The following is a 20,230-nucleotide window of genomic DNA, read 5'->3' as shown; positions in this document are numbered from 1 at the left end:
TTCAGCACAGAACTGTTTTTATTTCGGCAAATAGCCATTAACCTAAATTTCTTTACACAGTAAGACAGCCAAACTCAAGGACAAAATAAATGAAAAGAGGGCGATCTGAGCCTGATTGAGTCCAGTCAGATTAAACCACTAATGAAATTAAGCATTAACGTTTATTGCATTTTATAGTATGATCACAAAGTTTTTATTATAATGCACAAAGTCTGTTTAATGCAGCCCTGAAATGTATTTACAGAATGATGGAACAGCTTATGCAGGCTGAGTAGAGGATGCCAGGTTGGACAATTGAAGGTATAATCAGCATAATGCTTTTTTGGAAAGGCAAAAGAAAACTAAGCCATATGTTCACTTAGGCCTTAATTCTACGTAAAACTGGTTGCTTTTCCTTTGACATAGCTAAAAATGCCCTTTTGCTTACGGCTTAAAGTCTGTTTATGTGCTGCAAAGGTGTTCCATATGCTCATATATGTATGCTCTGCTCAATAATGATCCCAGCTTTGTTAAGGAAGGAAGACTTTTCTGCCCAGTCAGGTATGGTCACTGGCAGAAGTGACATTGCAGACATTTACCGCTTCATCCCTAACGGCAACATTTGCCCACTTTGCGCTGATATTGCTATCCCTGTTCAGAGGCAGGAGAAAGCTTTGGGCCAGCTGTGCTTTCTTATTAGTCAGCTCAATATGCTTGTAATCTTAGGAGGTAGCAGAATGTACAGGAAGCAAGAGTCAAAGTAAAAAAAAAAAATAAAAAATTAAAAAGGCCACACTAAGTGCTCCTTATCAGAGTCCTCCAGCAGACGTGCATTTGAAGAGTCAGTTTAGGATGTGAGAAAGAATGAATGCCCCCCTCCCATCCCAAGATGGGCTACTGCACTGATCTCATGGAGAAAAGCAGAGTCCAATGCAACAGTATTTTTTCCATATTATACTGACTGCTCTGCTGCCAAGGGCTGATGAAGTTATATGGAGCAGCCTCTTCTCTTCCCAGCCCTAACTCACCCCAAGTTCTTCCTATCTCAAAAAGGATGAAACACATCCTTTGTGAATATTTACAAGCTGGCATGATATAGTTTATAAAAGACTTACTAATTTCCTCCGAAATGTCTTGAAATTTGCTTGCTGTTTGCACACTGTGGTGTGATTGCCCTGTCAGTTCACTAGAACGCACAGACATTTTTTTGCGTTAACTTGTATTTCTTTATTATTTGCTGCAGTTTAGTCTTGTAATCCAGAGCTGCAGTCACTAGCTGGTATGTTAGCTTTCCATAGCTTTAAATTAATGAGGCTCCTAATGCAATCTCGTAGGGAGGATGAGTAGTCAAACTCATTTAGTTAGCAAAAACTGCAAAAATCGCTTTCTTGTGAAAGCTGAAACTAGAAGCTCCAATGAACTAATGATTGCGCTTCTAACCATTTTATGTACCTCAGAAAATAACAAAAAACCCAAAACTGTATTATTTACACTCAGTAAATCATGCCCAACTATTCATCCCTTAAACAGCAGGCCTCTTTATTTCACTTTTTGCATGAAACACAAGCATTTGTTTTAGTAATTACATTTTTCTAATTAGTTAAATGTATGGATTCGAGCGGAGCTCGCCATCTCTCAGTGCACAGTGCACAGAAAGCAGATATATCTGATACACTTACATGGCTTTTTGGCAGGCTGAACAAGCAGGGGGTTCAGGTAGGGGCTGTTCTCCGCATCTATTCTGCGCTTGTATTTTTGACGACCTCCGCGTACTCTGTCTAGACGGACCCCTGGAACAGCAAGTGGAGAGAGAGAGAGATTTGTGACATGCCTTTAAAAAGAACACATTTAACAGGAGTCAGTATTCCACCGGGCAACTGAGGAAGGAGTGAAATTTTGTGCGGGTTTCTCTCACTTCCGTCTTCCCATCTTAAGACACCGCTTAGCAACAGCTCACCATTTCACATATGTTCATAAACAAGGATTATGATTTCAAGACCATCTGTGTTCATTTGTATGTAGGTATGTCAGATGAAGTGAGTTCCAAACAGTCAGACTAGAGGCAGGGACAATAAAGCCAATTAGAGTCATAGAGAACATTGGAAAGAAAACCCCAGGAGACAGGGCTGCATTATCAGAGAAAAGAATAAAAAAACTGAGGCTGCTGGGAGCTGACGTCCAAGGGAGTCAAACCAAACCCATTCAGGAGCAAGGTACTGCAGCCTCCCACTTCCCATCTCAATCTCGATTCTACAAAATTACAACCGGTGCAGAGAAGAAAAGGGATTATTTGAGATAACTATCCTGCTGCTTCTGCCCAAGCATTATTACATTTTAAACACGGCCAAAATGTGGACCTGAAGACCCAGACGTATGCCAGCCTCAAGCAGGGTAAATGTTTTCAGGTCCGCGGGCTGCTAGAAATGAAGGGAAGATGCAAATTGCATTTGGATAAATCAGTGATGGTGAGTAGGCCTGTGGGTGGAGTGGAGGGCATTATCGGACAGTCTGTACTGGCTCTTCCTCCTGCACGCTCTGAATATCTTTCCTTTTTGACAAGTATTTAATGAATATCTTCTTTTACAACAGCTGCAGGTCTGCAAGATGCCAGCTATTTCTCAATAGTTGCTCTTCAAAAGGATTGGGGGTGAATCAAGTCCTGTAAGAATTTTGGGGACAATTTTCATGGCTTAGAAGGGAACAATGTGGATAAAATCTGGGTTTATGTGAGTTGAATGATGTAATCTGCTTAAATAGATTTTCAGCTTTAGCCAAGTAGATTCCTTAGAACCCTTAGCCAGGTCTGGCCTGCTGAATATCCAGGTAAATCCTTTATTCTCTCAGTATGGGGGTGATAAAATGGTCAGTACATCAAACAAATATGCAGAAAAAATATATACAAGCAATTACAAATCCTGGAAAGTATATAAGGACCCCCTTGTTATGCTTCATTTCCCTTATTTTACTTTGATATTTGATATCTACTTGGACATTAAGAGCCTGATTCATCAAGCTTTTTCTTGCCCGCTATGGACAAGTCCTTGATGAATGAGGCCCTAAAACTACTTACCGTAACCAGTGAGATGCAAAAATGAGCAATAGAAAGGTCTGCTCTACACAAATGATAAAGTCTTATGCTTTACTGGAAGGTCATCTTTTGGGGGGATGAATTAGGGTGACCTCCCCTGGTCCAGTAATTCTGGGGGCCTTGCACTGTTATGCCCTGTTCCCGATGTCTGGTCGGGCCAGCAGCAACAGTGGCTCTCACACAGCAGAGATATCACTGTTGGGCAAGGAGGTACATTCCCCCCACCAATATGTCAAAGGAATTCACTCTGCTTTTCAGTCGTTAATTTGGGTGGGAGAGGAGGGATCTGCTCCAGCTGAATGCGGAATTTCCCAGATCCCACAGCTCCCTTAAGGTCGGCCCTGTGTATTGGACCGGGCATTTACTGAATGAGCAGAGCTTTGAAGCTACCGTACCAGTCTGAAATCATCCTAAATCACTTGGCCATATATTCCAAAGTCAGGTGAAACCAGTATGCAGAAAGCATTCCCATTAGGTATTTTTATTTTAAAAAAAAAAGGAAATTGATCCTAACCCATCAAACAAGCTAAAAGCCATGACTCAGATAAATCCCTCCTGTTCAACATCTGAATTAATAATTAGCGAGGGGAAGTCTTCAGAGGTTTCGGTCTGCACTATTAAACACATTATTTAGTGTGTAAAACAGAACAGCTAATAATCATCCTTGTGTTTCTTATTCCATTAATATCTTGAAGATATCTGTTGATGTCAGTCTGTTGACATACAGTTTACCATCTGCAGAAGACATGTATGTACAGGGCTTTAAAAACCGAAGAGGGCCAGACGAAGTGCTGGATAACCTTCAAAGATCGCTGAACTGAAGAACCCTACCCCTCAATTGCCCTACTAAAATGGTAAAGGAATCTGTGGGCAGCTCTATATGACATGACAAAGTTTATCGGGGATGCCCATAGATGTTTCCCAGGAATCTACAACTTTATTCGCAACTACTAGATGTGGTCAGCCTTATTCTTTATGGGCCTGGTTCACTAAGACTTCTCTGCCAAAGGGGGGAAAAAAACTTAATGAATCAGGAACGATATGTACAGCTCAAATCATGGGGAGAACAATTTCCAAAGAGATTAATTAACAGGGGTAAAAAACATTTTATCCATGTTAAACAATTTTCTGAAACGTGCTCTCCCCTCAATGTGGCTGAAGTTTTCATGGGATGTGGAACAAGTTGCTGAGAGGAGGTGCTCCCTGAGGCGTGTTTAGGCAGGGGGAAGGAAACATACGCCTGTAGTTGGGCATTTTCCAAATCTCCAAGCATACTTTTCCTGCAAAGATACTTTGTACCCAACTGCAAGTGTTGGAGCAAAAGCACACGTGTAATTTCTCTTTCGACGTTGGTGCAAAGTTCGCGGGTAAAAAGTGTGTGCCGATCCTTGTTCCAATGCGGGCAGTCTGAATTATTTACATTCCTTTAGAAAAAGGTCTATGAATAGCCTGGGAAAGGGTCTGGTTGTACGATATCTAGAGGTCATCTCGGGATGTTTTGAGGCCTTAAGAGGCAAAATGAATGCCTTCACTTTCTGAGAAATACCTGCTACTGCTTGGATAAAACAAGTGAATATTCAGAGAAAAATAATGTACATAAAAACACTTTCTAATATAAAACCAAGAGAAGCTGGAGAGAAAATTTTTCAGTTCAAACCCTTTCCCCTTGAAGTGCATTTGGAACAGACACTGGATAGTAATCCTCGCTGCTCCTATGCCCTGTATATAAAGGCCATTGTAGGACTGATTGGTCACAAAGCTGATCTCCTGTGAGATTTCCTGTCCTGTTTTGTAAATTAACTCTATTTTCCCTTTTCCAGCAGGATAACGTCTCCAGACGACTATCATTTTCTGTCCAAAAGCTTCATAATTCCATTGTCCAGCAGGAAAAAACCCTACCACCGGTTATATTTGAGGGGCTTATTTATGACATAGTGCTAACGTTAAAGTGGACCTTAATGTCCATTAAAATGTTTGCATTGCTGCTTAGTGTGCGTTAACGCATCATCTACATGTTTTCCTAATGCGCAGATAACCCGTTAATGAGTATTAATGCGTTAACATTTAAATTAAGCTACTAATATGCAACATTAATGCCAATGTTTTCATTTAAATGTGTGCACCATGTTAATGTATTTACATGTGGTAATGCTGCTAATAACACAAAACTTGAAATACATCCTTGGAAGCAAAGTGGTGCAAGAGTTCGGCCAATACCATTTTCAAAGAAACCAGGAGCAGTACAAGAGGAAGCCCTGCTTGATCCTGCCCGAATCGTTCTTAGACCTCATTGGAAGAGGTAAAAGCAGCTGGGCTTGGAGTACGGGAGAGCACTTAAGGATGAAATTGGTTTATTAATGCCCCTAGATTGTTGAGGCTACTAAGCTCCTAATATCACACGTTGGAAGAGGATGCAGGGTGACAAAGCCTTCAGCTTGTGTGTGGGATGGGCGGGAGGCGAGGCTTGCCAAGGAGTAGGGTGTGGATCAGGGCATGCAGAATGTCTGTAACTTGGGTCCTAGAGATTGATTGGGAGGGGACTTATCCAGTTGATTTCAGTTTTGTATTTTTGGATACTTATCGTATATATTTTGCTCCCCAATAAATATTTTTGACTTGAAAGGTATGGAGTATGTTGTGTTGATGAGTGGAAAAAAAATACACACTGATATCACAAAATGTGAAAAAAAATGTTCAATTTATCTCTATAGAACAGTGGTTCCCAATGTTTTTTGTTTTGTGGCACATCTGGCATAGGGGTCACTTCGTTGTGGTACACCACTTCCCCATCATCACTTTTTCTTCTCTGTCCCCCTACCTTGACATCATCTTCTCCCTTCCCTCTTTCCCCAGCATCATAATAAAGCCTGTCCCTTGGCATCATCATCTTCTTCCCTTCCCTTTCACCCACCCCCTGGCATCATCATTATCATCATCATCACCACCTTCCTTCTCCCACCATCTCTTCCCCTTCCCTAGCATTATCACCACCTTCCCTCTCCCTCACTCCCTGGCATCAACATCACCTTCTCTTTCCACTTCCTCACCCTGACATCATCATCATCATCATCTTCTCTTTCCTTCTACCCCACTCCCTGGCATCAACTTCCCTCTACCATCATCATCACCTTCCCTCTCCTACCACCACTCTCCTGCACCCCCTGGCATAATCAGCTTCTCTCTCCACCTCCTCACCCCTGACATCAGCATTATCACTACCTTCCCTTTCCTTATACCACTCTCCCCCACCCCCCTGGCATCATCATCATCTTCTCTCTCCCTCCTCCTCACCTCCAGCATCATTACTTTCCCTCTCCCTCCATCCCCTGGCATTATAATCACCTTCCCTCTCCCTTTATCCTTTTCCCCTACCCCAGGCATCATCACCACTTATTCCCCAGCCCCTCACATCATCATCACCTTCTCTCTCCCTTCCCCCCCATCATCATCATCTTCCCTTTCCCTCTTCTCCTCACCCCCTGGCATCATCTCCTTCCCGCTGCCTCACTCCTTGGCATCATCATCATCTTCCCTTTCCCTCCATCCCCTGACATCATCAACTTCCACCACCTCTTCCCCACCCCCTTGCTTCATCATCATCACCTTCCCTCTCCCTTCAACCCCCATCATCAGCTTCCCCTGACATCATGTCCTTCCCTCTACATTCATCTCTCTCCCTCACCCCTTGGCATCATCATCACTTTTCCTCTGCCTTCACCCCGCTCCCTCCATCCCCTGGGTATCATCTCCTTCACTTTTCCTCCACTCCTCTCCCTTACTTCCCTGGCATCATCAATTTCTCTTCTCTCTCCCTCCACTCCCCATGTCAATCACCTGTTCTCTTTCCCTTCAAACCTGGCATCACTTGCCCTCTCCCTACTTACTGGCATCATCATAATCTTCCTTCTCCCTCGTCATGTAGCATCATCATCTTCACTCCTCTTCCCCACTGACATCATCATCAATCTTCTGTTTCCTCCACACACTGGGTTCACTTGCCCTCAGCCTCACTCCCTGGCAGCATCATCATCATCATCTTTCCTCTCCCTCTCCCTCCCCCTCCACCCTCTAACACCTGCCATCATCAACTTCCGTGTCCCCCATCTCCTGGCATCATCACTTTCCTTTCCCTCTCCCCAAACACACTATGGCACATTCATCGGTCCCTTTCCCCACTCCAGCTCCAATCCCTGAACAGCAAAAGTCTGGGAGAAAACTTACCAAGGGCTGCTTCTTTCTCCTTTGCCAGTCTCCCTCTGCAACCTGAACTGCAGGGGGCCAGCAGGTCTCACAAGCCACAGAGCCCCGTGCAGTTTCTGTTGCACAGGAGAGCCCAGCAGAGGGGAAGCAGGAGCAGCTGCTGCTGAGTGCTACTCCCCAGCACCCCCTGCTGGCAGGAGGACATTCTGCAGTCCAGCAGGGAAACAGAAAGTGACTGCAGCCGCAGCACACCTGTACTTCAGCCAGGGCACTTAGAGGGTTGCGGCACACTGATTGGGAAACACTGCTATAGAACAAATTGTATAATGCTAGCCCTTTAAACTGGCAGCAATCTGTGGAACCTAGTACTAGTCATACTAGTCTTTACCTTTTCTTTTCGCTTGTTAACAATTTTAATTAGAAATGTTCATTGTATTAGACTATGGAAATTTATTTCCTGCTATTCTGTTTAATGTAAACCGGTATGATTTACATCGGATGTAAGAATGTCGGTATATAAAAATTAAAAATAAATAAATAAATAGTCATTACAATTCCACAGCATTCACAAATTTTGCCACTGAAGTCATGAGGAGTTTTTTGACTATCCCATGACTATCAGCAGAATTAAGAAACTGGCACTATATATCATGAGAAACTCATGACTTTTTCAAATTTCAACCCAGATAGTCGAAAAGCTGCAGAATCTCTGCAGAATCACTCGGAAATCTACAGCCCTTTAGTGAACTGTGCTATGTATTACCTTTTACAGTTGCAGTGCCTTGCCAAAAAAAATAAAATATGGAAAGAAATACTTGACTCCTGAGAATGATTTTTGAGTCAAATGTGCACTGAAGGAATTGTTTCATGTAAGGAATTGTTGTTTCATGCTATAACCCATGCTCTGCACCATGCCTTAATCTGGTGCAGAGCAATATAAATTAGGTCGTTTGCAACAGGTGACACTTGTTAATTGAATGTCTTCTGTCTATGCTTCTGACAAAAGGTGAATGGAAATAAATGCATTTGGCAAGGCAGCCCTGAGCTCTACAGCACCCAATATCTCATTATTTTTAAAACAGTCAACTATAAGCTGACACTGAGAAACCTAGAACCTTTTAATTCCTGCTTGAGAGGTGGCCCTGCAGAAACAGAAAATTGTAAAGGAGGAAATCCAGACTCTTCTCTGCAGCTCATAATCAAGGTGTTGCACCCACCTGGATCAACTGCTCAGAGCAAGTAAAAGAAGCCCTCTTTCAGAGGACAACACGGGTTTCCTGTCTTGCCTCTGGCTACCAGGGTTTGCATGCCTATGCCTTGCATTTATGCTGAATGTTAATGATGTAAACACATTCTGCACATATGTTTTTTAATTCAATTTGTTAAAAGTGATAGAGCCCTGAATATCAAGCTCTGCTGTGATAGTTGCACTTACCTTCTTTTAGGAACCCTCATCTTTGGCTCAGGACCTCCAACTGTAACTATGGAATCCACTAGTGCAGCACGACTTATTCAATTAGATACAACAGATCCTGGCTCATGTTCAAGTTATTTTAATTGCATAGGAAGTGCAGCTTAAGTGAAAAGGCTTATATCTGGTACATGGGACAATGGAGTACCAACTTTAACTATCGCAGTGTTTACAGTACTAGGTCTCTTGGATGATAAGTAAAGGACAAGGTGCAGCAATACATAAAAAGAAGAGTAGAAAATCCTTGAAATGTCACAGAATATTACATACTAACACAATAATATACATAGTAACACTCTAGATGTCAAAAGGTAAGGACCAACTGGCCCACCCAGTCAGCATGGTTGTTCCCTGCCTATGGGGCTATAGCTAAAGATATCTCCCAGTGGTCAACTGCACAAGCTTGTCCACCTGCATCTTATCCAAGTCAGTTTTGTCGTCTCCATTATTTGATTCTCTACTGATCTGGATAGATGACTATACAAGTTTCAGAACCTAAATCAGCACCCAGACCCATTTCTTTTACCAAACGTCTCCACCCTATTCTTACTACCACCTTCTACATCAGTCCCACTCGTATGTAAATCTTGTCACAGTTTTTGTTTCCATCACCTCTGCTGATATGTTATTCCAACATCTACCACCCTCTCAGCAAAGAAATAGTTCCTTACATTTCCTCTGAGCCGCCTTCCTCCCTTGTACTTTAATATTTTTTTCTCATATTGAAGTCTGCTAAATATTTGAATGTTTCTGTCAAATCTCCCCTTTCTTTCCTCCAGCAAGTATCTTTTCAGTTCTATAAGCCTCTCTGTATAGGGTTTGTGTTGCAGGCTTTGAACCATTTCGATAGGTGGATATAGCAATGGTAAAAGCTGGAAAGATGCTTGGCTACATAGGGAGAAGAGTGGTCAGCAGAAAAAGGGAGGTGATATTTCCCCTGTATAGGTCCCTGGTGAGACCTCACTTGGAATACTGTGTACAGTCTTGGAGACTGCACCATCAAAAGGATATAAACTGGTTGGAGTAGGTCTAGAGGGTGGCTACTAAAATGGTCAGTGGTCTTTGTTCTAAAGCATAAGGGGATAGACAAACATCTAACATGTATAACCTGGTAAAAAAGCGAGATGGGGAGATAGGAGCGAGACATTTAAATATCCCTCTTTCAGCATTAAGGAGGCTCTACAATGAGGGCTCATGGGAGGAGGGTAAAAGGGGGCAGACTCGGGAGTAATCTCAGGAAATATTTCTTTATAGAAAGAGTACCGGATGGATGGAATGGCCTCCCCGTGGAGGTAAAAACGGTATCTGAATTCAAGAAAGCATGGAATAAATATAGGGGGATCTCTGAGTCAGTGATGGAAATTGTAAGGCTAGTTATATTGGATGGATGGGCCATATGGTCTTTTTCTACCATCATGTTTCTATGATAGCCTTTCTCTGAACAGCTTCCAGTCTTTCAATGTTCTTAAGATGGTCTAGCCCCCAAAACTGAGCATGCTTATCTTCTTAATTATAATGCTAACCAATCTTCTGTAGCCAATAGTGAGAAATCTGCAAAGGCGCCACTACATTAAATGGAGTCACATGTGTGTTTCCCAAAGCTGGCTGGAGCAAATCAGGAATCTGCATTGCTAAGTGGTCAGCATTGTCTTCTGAAATAATACTAACAAATGAAGCCGACTTTCTGGAATCTGTGTGCAGTTGCATATGCACATGTATGTGAATCTGAATCCTCTTGTCCCCACCTGCCCTCCACCCCCCCCCCCCCCCAAAAAAAAAAACCTGAAATTCTGGTATGGATTGGATGGAAAACCAAAATGTTAGCATAATTGAGCACACCTAATTGCAGAATACATGCATTCTCCAAAAAAATACCCTTTTCATGATCCCTGTAGACTCCCTGAAGTCTGTTGAAAATTTGGTGTGAATCAGATGCAAAACCAAGAAGTTATTAGGTGGCATAAGTGCACATACATATTCATGGAATAAATATATCACTCAAAAAAATTCGCTCATCATGATTATCATAAAGCCTTCACATCTGCTGAAAATTTGATGTGGATTGGATGCAAAACCTTGAATTTATTAGGAGGTATGACTGCAGGCATTCATGGGATACGTGGATCCCCCATATATACCTCTGACATGATCGTTGTGAATCCCTTGACATGTCTTGAAAATTGGTGTGGATCAGCTGGGAGAACAAAAAAGTTATTTGGTATCATATTTGCATGCACATAGTGATGGAATATGTGGATCCCCTTAACAATACACCTCATGGATCCCTGACATGTCCAGAAAATTTGATGTGGATCAGATGCAAAATGAGAAAGAGGTCAACATTGAGAGGGACTGTCCTGCTAATATTTGGAGTTAACCAGAAAAACCTCTGAGGTCTGAAATGCTTCCTCCGTTCCCTGGCTAAATTTTGTTCATGCAAATCTTTGTCCAAACAAAATTTACGCAGGTAAAGAGAGGTGGCACTGGGGGCGTTCCTGGGGGCATGGTATCACTTTGTCCAGTAGTGTTGAATGAATCACAGCCCAGACAAAGTTACCTGGATAAGTCTGACTGAGTAAAGAGCAAGTCTAAAGTTACCCGACTACCACTGAATATTTGGATAAAGTTACCTGAGTAACTTATCCGCTCAGCAGTTTTTGAAATATGGACTTCAAAATTATTACGTGGTGTAATTACATGTGCATATTCATGGAATGTGTGAATCAAAAAATATATATCCAATCAGAATCCTCATGTCCTCCCTGACATGGTCTGAAAATTTAGTGTGAATTGGATGGAAAACAAGAATGTTATTATGTGGAGTAATTATGCGTGTGCATTTGTGGCATTATGTGGATTCCCCCAAAAATACCCTGTCACGATCCTCATAGACTCCCAACATCTCATAAAAATGTATTGTGGATTGGATATTTATTTTATTTATTTATTTATTTTATTTATTTATTTATTTATTTAAGGTTTTTATATACCGGCATTCATGAAACGATCACATCATGCTGGTTTACAAATAAACAGGGGTGCAATAAATACATCAAAACAGAAATAATGTGTCGAAGAAAGCATTTACAATTAACAAGGACTATTGAACTGGGATCAGAGGAAATAAAGATAGTTTAGCAGAGACTAAATTATATACAAGGAGATGAGGATATAGAATAGTTGTAAAGCAAATAAGTTATGAGAGGATGAAAACTGCATGCATATCTTTGGAGAATATGTAAATCCAGAAAACAAATCCCATGTTAGACTCCTCTTGCCCCCCCCCCCCCATCCAAGCAGCTCCAAAAATTTAGTTTTGATAGGACTGCAAATGGGAAAGCTATCAGTGGGGGACAGACAGACATACACACACACATACAAACAGGGTGATTGCATTAGCCTTCCTCCCTTCAAAAAGTAGGCAAAAATCAAAGACAGAAAATGCAGATGTTAAGAAAATACTGAAATGCCCAATTCTTTTCTCTGTATTAATAATGCTTATAGGATAGTATTGCAACTACTTTAGACATCTGACCTTGATCAACCCTGACATGTTCGTCTTGTCTTAACATTAAAATCTCCAGTCTGGAACTTATCACTAAAGGTGTATATACTGTTCCTAAAATGTCTTTTGAAAGAAGTGAAAACTATAGGAATTATATACAGGTGACCTGGAATAAGCTGACAAGTGTTCACTAGCATCTGAAATGCTTCTTGAGTGTCATTCTTCAATTAAAATTATAGATCCTTTGCAGAGCAATATTAACATAAAAGATATCACAGAATACACTTTTCAATAAATTTCTGAGTATTTTGGTATGATATTAAATGCATGATACTTGTAGGGCTTTATCTTCAAAAGAAGATGTCTTCTCCTCTTTCTGGAGAATTGAGGCATGGGGAGGGGGTGGAATATTTTGACAATAGGCTCCATAGACCTTTGCAGGGAGCTCACGCATCAATAGAAAAACTTCACTAGGTAACAACCACTGGTCCAAGATAACAGGGAAAGAAACAGAAATGTGTTCTGACATCCAAGCACTGTCCTGGAAAAACAGGGCTGAAGGAGGGAAGAAATAATAAATACAATAGATTAAGCAATGGCTGAGGCAAACCTTGAAGGTCATAAGTAAGATACCGTGCAATGCAGTATGTGATACTTCTGGATCATGCTGGCAACCAGTGAAGCTCATAAAAAATTGGAGAGATACGTTGGTGACAATAGTAATAGTTAAGAAGCTGGCCTGCTAAGTTCTGGGCCATTTGCAAATGATTCGCAAGAGATATGGGGAGACTGAAATAAAGTGCCTAGCAGTAATCCGACTGTGAAGTATTGATAGCATGAATCAAGACCTCAGTATCCTTGCTGGAAAAAAAAAAAAGAACAGTATGCAGTTTAGCAATATCTCTCTAGCGATAATCTGATAGTTGGTGACTTATTAACGTGGCATTCAAAAAATGGCCCATGAGACCCAACAGACCCAAATATCGACCTGCCTTTGCAGCCCAGAATGACCAGCTACTTGTAGAGGAAAAGGAGTGGCATGTTTAAGATGACGCCTGACATTCAGAAAAAGAATCTCCATCTTAGAAAAGATTACATGTATCACCTTGACCTTCACTGTGAAATTTTCAACTCTTTTTACTCTACTTGCCCCTAGCTTTCCCTGCGCCCAAGTTTTATTCCATATATTGCAAACAAATTTAGATTACTGTAGGACTGATGTAACCTAATTATGATGTGTATCCATCTTACTGGAAGGAGATGAAACTTGCAAGAGAGCAGAAGGGCTGAATACTAATCTATAAATGACTTTCTTTCTTGAAGACAGGTAAAAAAAAGCTCTGTACAGTGACATATGTTATTGCGCAGTAGTGTCCACTGGTTAGGGTTACACAAAGAAGGAAATTATCTATTTTCTATTTATTTTACTCTTTCACTTCTTCCTATCCAGTTCTTGCTATATTCTTTATAATTCCTTGAGACATAAAGGTTCAAATACTGAAGCAACTCCTTGTGGCTCAGAAAGCAGGAAACAACTTTCTCTGGACCTTTTTCCAGTGCTTTCCTTTAGATGGCCACTGGGTGCCAAACTAGGCCCAGTACCTGCCTCAGCTATCCTTAGGGGCCGAGCGACCACTGCCTGCCGTTTTGTATCGCATTTCCCATGTTATTTGTCAGGGCGCATTTTAAATGAACAAGTCCAAGTGAAAACCAGCAGAAGCAGTGTTTCAATATTTTCCCTGTAAACATCTGAAATGGTTAATGATCAGAATACTGTACCACTACTGTACCATTTTATCTGCAAGTACAACAGAGGGTTATAAATGTTATCTACCAAAGAACAAAAGGGTGGTAATGATGCACCAGAGTAACTTACACTGAGCAGTACTTTTAATCCTAAACAGCAGTGGTACAACAGCATTGGGCTTCCAAGAAGACTGGGGAACCTCAATGAGCATGAGAAGGCCAATTTTTTTTTTTTTTTTTTTTTTTACAAGTCTCGTTAACTTGGTCATCTAGGGGATTATTACAAAGCTCGATAAGAAGATATAGTAGGGAGCTGGGTATCTGGCTTCATTATTGGCTTTATAAGAAGCAAAACTGAAGATACAAAAGCCTGAAATGGCCTACTAGAAAGGTGGTGATGGTGGTGGGAGGCAGCACTGAAACAGATTATGGGCATGCTTGAGACAGATACGGAGGGCGGCGGTGGAAGGGTAAAGCTGATGTTGGGCTGCATATAGGAATTTATATGTGCATCTACCCAAAGCAGACAAACCTCTACTAGGCAGATTGGATGGGCCATTTTGCTCTTTATCTGCTGTCAGTTATTGTGCTACTAAAAGTTAGAACATTCTACTGCTCTTTAGCTGCAAAGACGTGAAAACGTTTTAAAACAAGTTGCAAATGAATTTGACAAACTGAAAAGAAGTTTGCAGGCTTGTCAAATTAATTTATGGAATTGCTAATTTAATTTTTAAAAGTGTGAAGTGAATTCCAAGAATCAGCAAATCAGCACCCAAAATTTCAAGCAGATTCTCCTGGTTTATGGGAGCTGAATGAATCTGCAGTGAATCTGCTCAGATTCCTGCTGGGGGAAAATTAAACATATTTCTCCCCGCAAATCGGGGGAAATAGCTGTAAGCCTAAAGCAGGCTGAAATCTGCCTGGTTTCAGGAAGACCCTGAGATTTCTGCCCATCTTAATTTTGCTGCTAATGCAGAACTATTACAGTGCTGGTACTTTTCAGCTCCAGGTGAAAATCTGTAACTTCCTCCTGAAAATTTAAATCAGAAAAGGATATTTTGTTTTTTGGAAAGGGAGGGGGGGGGAGGAGAACTAAAACGTTGACAGATTTATGAAAAAAAAAAAATCTACAAAATTGTGATTATTTTGCATGCACAATGAATTTTCTATTTGTGTCATATATAAGCCTCAAACCAGAATCCTCCTGTAAAAGCACTCTGCATTAAGGCAGTTTTAAAATAGTACACATTTCCAAACAACCATAAATTTGGCCTACACAAAAAAAATGATCTTGAGTATGTTAAAAGATATGTGAAGAGAAATTGTGGAAATTTTGTCCAATCCTTGAATCTGACTCTCTGTATTACTCTCAGCACCACGCTCAGCCTGAGAGAAGACCCAATCTCCTGCCTGGCAGTAATAGGAAAGGAGCTCACATCTCCTGCCTGGCAATAATAGGAAAGGAGCTCACATCTCCTGCCTGGCAGCACAAGGAAAGGAGCTCACATCTCCTGCATGGCAGTAATAGGAGTTCACGTCTCCTGCCTGGCAGCACAAGGAAAGGAGCTCACGTCTCTTGCCTGGCAGTAATAAGAAAGGAGCTCACGTCTCCTGCCTGGCAGTAATAGGAAAGGAGCTAACATCTCCTGCCTGGCAGCACAAGGAAAGGAGCTCACATCTCCTGCCTGGCAGCACAAGGAAAGGAGCTCACATCTCCTGCCTGGCAGTAATAGGAAAGGAGCTAACATCTCCTGCCTGGCAGCACAAGGAAAGGAGCTCACATCTCCTGCCTGGCAGCACAAGGAAAGGAGCTCACATCTCCTGCCTGGCAGTAATAGGAAAGGAGCTCACATCTCCTGCCTGGCAGCACAAGGAAAGGAGCTCACGTCTCCTGCCTGGCAGTAATAGGAAAGGAGCTCACATCTCCTGCCTGGCAGCACAAGGAAAGTTCACATCTCCTGCCTGGCAGTAATAGGAAAGGAGCTCACATCTCCTGCCTGGCAGCACAAGGAAAGGAGCTCACGTCTCCTGCCTGGCAGTAATAGGAAAGGAGCTCACATCTCCTGCCTGGCAGCACAAGGAAAGGAGCTCACATCTCCTCCTGGCAGTAATAGGAAAGGAGCTCACATCTCCTGCCTGGCAGCACAAGGAAAGGAGCTCACGTCTCCTGCCTGGCAGTAATAGGAGTTCACGTCTCCTGCCTGGCAGCACAAGGAAAGGAGCTCACATCTCCTGCCTGGCAGCACAAGGAAAGGAGCTCGCGTCTCCTGCCTGGCAGCACAAGGAAAGGAGCTCACATCTCCACCCTGGCAGTAATAGGAGTTCACGTCTCCTGCCTGGCAGCACAAGGAAAGGAGCTCACATCTCCACCCTGGCAGTAATAGGAGTTCACGTCTCCTGCCTGGCAGTAATAGGAGTTCACGTCTCCTGCCTGGCAGCACAAGGAAAGGAGCTCACATCTCCTCCTGGCAGTAATAGGAAACGAGCTCACATCTCCTGCCTGGCAGCACAAGGAAAGGAGCTCACGTCTCCTGCCTGGCAATAATAGGAAAGGAGCTCACGTCTCCTGCCTGGCAGTAATAGGAAAGGAGCTCACGTCTCCTGCCTGGCAGCACAAGGAAAGGAGCTCACATCTCCTACCTGGCAGCACAAGGAAAGGAGCTCACATCTCCACCCTGGCAGTAATAGGAAAGGAGCTCACGTCTCCTGCCTGGCAGTAATAAGAAAGGAGCTCACATCTCCTGCCTGGCAGCACAAGGATAGGAGCTCACATCTCCTGCCTGGCAGTAATAAGAAAGGAGCTCACATCTCCTGCCTGGCAGCACAAGGAAAGGAGCTAACGTCTCCTGCCTGGCAGCACAAGGAAAGGAGCTCACGTCTCCTGCCTGGCAGTAATAGGAAAGGAGCTCACATCTCCTGCCTGGCAGCACAAGGAAAGGAGCTCACATCTCCTGCCTGGCAGTAATAGGAAAGGAGCTCACATCTCCTGTCTGGCAGTAATAAGAAAGGAGCTCACATCTCCTGCCTGGCAGCACAAGGAAAGTTCACATCTCCTGCCTGGCAGTAATAGGAAAGGAGCTCACATCTCCTGCCTGGCAGCACAAGGAAAGGAGCTCACGTCTCCTGCCTGGCAATAATAGGAAAGGAGCTCACGTCTTCTGCCTGGCAGTAATAGGAAAGGAGCTCACATCTCCTGCCTGGCAATAATAGGAAAGGAGCTCACATCTCCTGCCTGGCAGTAATAGGAAAGGAGTTCACATCTCCTGCCTGGCAGTAATAGGAAACAAGCTCACATCTCCTGCCTGGCAGCACAAGGAAAGGAGCTCACATCTCCTGCCTGACAAAACTGGGATTAGGATGTCTTGCTTGACAAGACAGTTTTCAAAAGTAATTTACTAATCTATACCTATGGCATACATCACTTAATATATGAACTCCCAACAGGCACTTGTATTTCTAAAATAGTAATATATGCCCGTGTATTTTTATTCACACTAATTTCTATACTGGTTTTAAAAACTTTTGGTTCTGTGAAGTCTGTTTTATTTTTAAAAAATCTCAGATAATTGAAAACGGTCATCAAATATCTTTCTATCCTGGTTTTATTTAATAAAAACCCACTGGAAAGGAACATATTCGGCCTCAAATCATACAGCACTCAACAACCTTAAGTAATTATGTTCTGAAAGATTAATTTAGTTGGTTCAGGGAGTGAAAAAAAGGCCCCATATTTTATGTTGTAATTGGACAAACTTTAATGGTTCTATTACTTGAGGCACCAGCTTTTGGTTACAGTGTAGTGGGCAAGTTCAGCGCAGTGCAACCTACTGTCTGAAGCGTAATATTTAATCATTTTATTCCAGCCAATGATATCCTTTGGTCCAATTTAATATTTTCCCAATGCTGTTCTATCCTGCTGCAAATGCCCTCATTTTTCAGCGTATCCTTCTCTATGTCCCATGCATAAAGCAATCTCTCTACCATATTTTACAGTGCCCCTATTGCAAAGTGGAAAAAAAAAAAAAGGGCCAGCAGTGACTCATTGCAGTTTCCGATGAGCACAGCCAGGCGCACACTGTGACAGCTGGAGGTTTTGTGATCCTAGCTCTTCCCTCTCTCTGGGGCAATTATTTAACTCATAATGGAAATTTTTATCTGGCATTTAGAGAGAGAGAAAGCGAGAGAGAGAGAGAGAGAGAATTCCCCTTCCCCCCACCCCCAAGGCACACGCCCCGCAGAATCTGCAAATTGGGTTGATGCTTTCAGACAGGAGGGTACTGCCATGCTGCATTCTCACAGCCCCGTGGAGCCAAGGAATGGAGAGCACATGAGAAAGAAAGCTCAGAGCTGGGACAGAGGCAAGCACTACAGTAAATGTTTCTCAGGTTTCAAGATGCTACATTTTTACCACCAAATAGCCATTGGATCAAAATATATCATTGCACAAAAATAAATGGCATGCTGTAAAAATGATCTGATCAGTAATCTGGATAGCAGATGGCAATTTTGTGGCTCTCAAAATACTTCTTAGTGCTGTGGATACATAGCCCCTCATCCTTCCTGTCATTACCTTTTTTTTTTTTTTCCAAATGAGCAGTTTGATTCTTTCATGCTTTCTAAAGAAAGTGGCGTGCTGACTGCTCACAAAAAAAGACAAATAAAAGATTGTGTAGAAGAAACCAAAGGTAAGACAAGTCTTCTTTTTATCAGACTCCTCTAATCACTGAGAAGTGTAACCTTCCTGCAGGAAAAGGTCCATTGCAAACCACGGGGCCCAACACAATGATCTGCTCTGGTTGCCAAGTTCGGGATTTGCTTTCAGTCTGGCAGGTGGGGGGTAATTCTGGCAAATACGCACATTAAGTTATCTCAGCAAATCTACCTGCACACATTTACACCTGCTAAAACGAGGCAGGTTTTGGCAGAAAATGTACACACATACTTTTAAAAATCTAAAAGTATATGCCTAAGTCCAAACCTCTCCCCCAGGGAATGCCTCTGGTCAATCCGAATAAACTTACACGCATAAGTTTATCTGCATATAGGGCAGACAGTTTTGTAAAAGGGCATTTCTGCCCATTTTGAAAATTACCCTGAGAAAAATAGGACACTGCTTTGACTTCTTGAGCTGCTGAGGGGAAGGAGCAGAGTATGGAGGGAGGGAAGCTGGGCCTTGTGGTTCTGGCTTGCTTCCACTCATATTCTAATATCTTCACTGACACAAGGCCAAAGTGCCAGTGCCTGAACACTGATATGATGAACATGGAAGGGGTTGATGCATCTGCAGCAACGTTCTGTTGCACATGATGGCACCTTTACAATTTTCAATGACGAGTCTCCTATATTTGGATACAGGAAGAGTCACATTTTCAATGGTGTTATTTATTTAGAGCTGGACTTACAGCCCACACAACCATGTCTAAAAGACGCCTTTGGCGGGTAACAGATTAAAAAAAAAAAAAAAAAATCACAAAATATGCAAACTATCAACCCAATAAGAACTAATGCCAAGTCAAGTGAGGAAAGCAGATACTGACCTGAGAGTGTCAGTAATTTTGCCCAGGGCCATAATGAAACATTTTGGCTCATGGCAAGATTTTATATTAGGCTGTCACAGCCTGCTCTCCCCAGATTTGTTAAGCTTACAAGATATTATATGTCCGAGAGTGAGAGAACCCTTGCGTTTTGGAGCCCTAGTAGTAGAGCCAAGGATGTCAGTGAACATGCTCCAGGGGCAGTGTTCAGTGGTTTTCAGCAGTGAGCTGAGGGTGAAAGCTCCTGAACTCATGGCAGAGTGAGTGGATGTAGAGCTCCCTGAACATCTTATTTTAGTTCCTGGGAGGACTATGAAGTTACACTTGTAGAGCATCTTCAAATCCTGAAGGAGACCAAAAGCAGAATCTTCACAACTGTGAAAACGGATCTGTGAATATGAATGAAAAACCCTTCAATAATGTGACACTGGGACACAAAGCAACCACTCAGTTGTGTCCTGCGAGAGGGGGGGGGTACTGTTTGGTAGAAAATGAGTCAGATGATCGTTTCCTTGGAAAAATTGGGGAGAAGCTGCACCCTTTAAAATCCCAGAGCTTTATGCTGAGGTTGGTGTGAGATAACTGAGGTCTGTCTATTGATAAAAAAAACCCAGGATCTCAAGTCTGGTGCGCCCGGCATTCCTTCTTCAAGAGAACAGCACTGCAGGAGCTCTGCAGGCCTGGCCCCGCCCAATGTGACGGGAGAG

At 42.5% G+C, this 20,230-nt stretch overlaps 1 protein-coding gene across 9 annotated transcripts in view; it reads right to left on the bottom strand.

Moving 5' to 3' along the window:
• ESRRG (estrogen related receptor gamma) overlaps positions 1-20,230 on the bottom strand; it is a 1,204,337-nt gene that overhangs the window by 116,595 nt on the left and 1,067,512 nt on the right. For all 9 annotated transcript variants that reach the window (XM_029593195.1, XM_029593193.1, XM_029593192.1 and 6 more), the window contains one exon: positions 1,659-1,769. In XM_029593195.1, the coding sequence (XP_029449055.1) occupies positions 1,659-1,769 (111 nt within the window). The remainder of the gene's footprint in view (positions 1-1,658; positions 1,770-20,230) is intronic.

The sequence above is a fragment of the Rhinatrema bivittatum genome, chromosome 3 (assembly GCF_901001135.1).
Source record: "Rhinatrema bivittatum chromosome 3, aRhiBiv1.1, whole genome shotgun sequence".
In the NCBI taxonomy this organism is placed as follows: Eukaryota; Metazoa; Chordata; class Amphibia; order Gymnophiona; family Rhinatrematidae; genus Rhinatrema; species Rhinatrema bivittatum.
The sequence above is the reverse complement of the archived record's forward strand: the minus strand, read 5'-3'. Positions and strand labels throughout refer to the sequence as shown.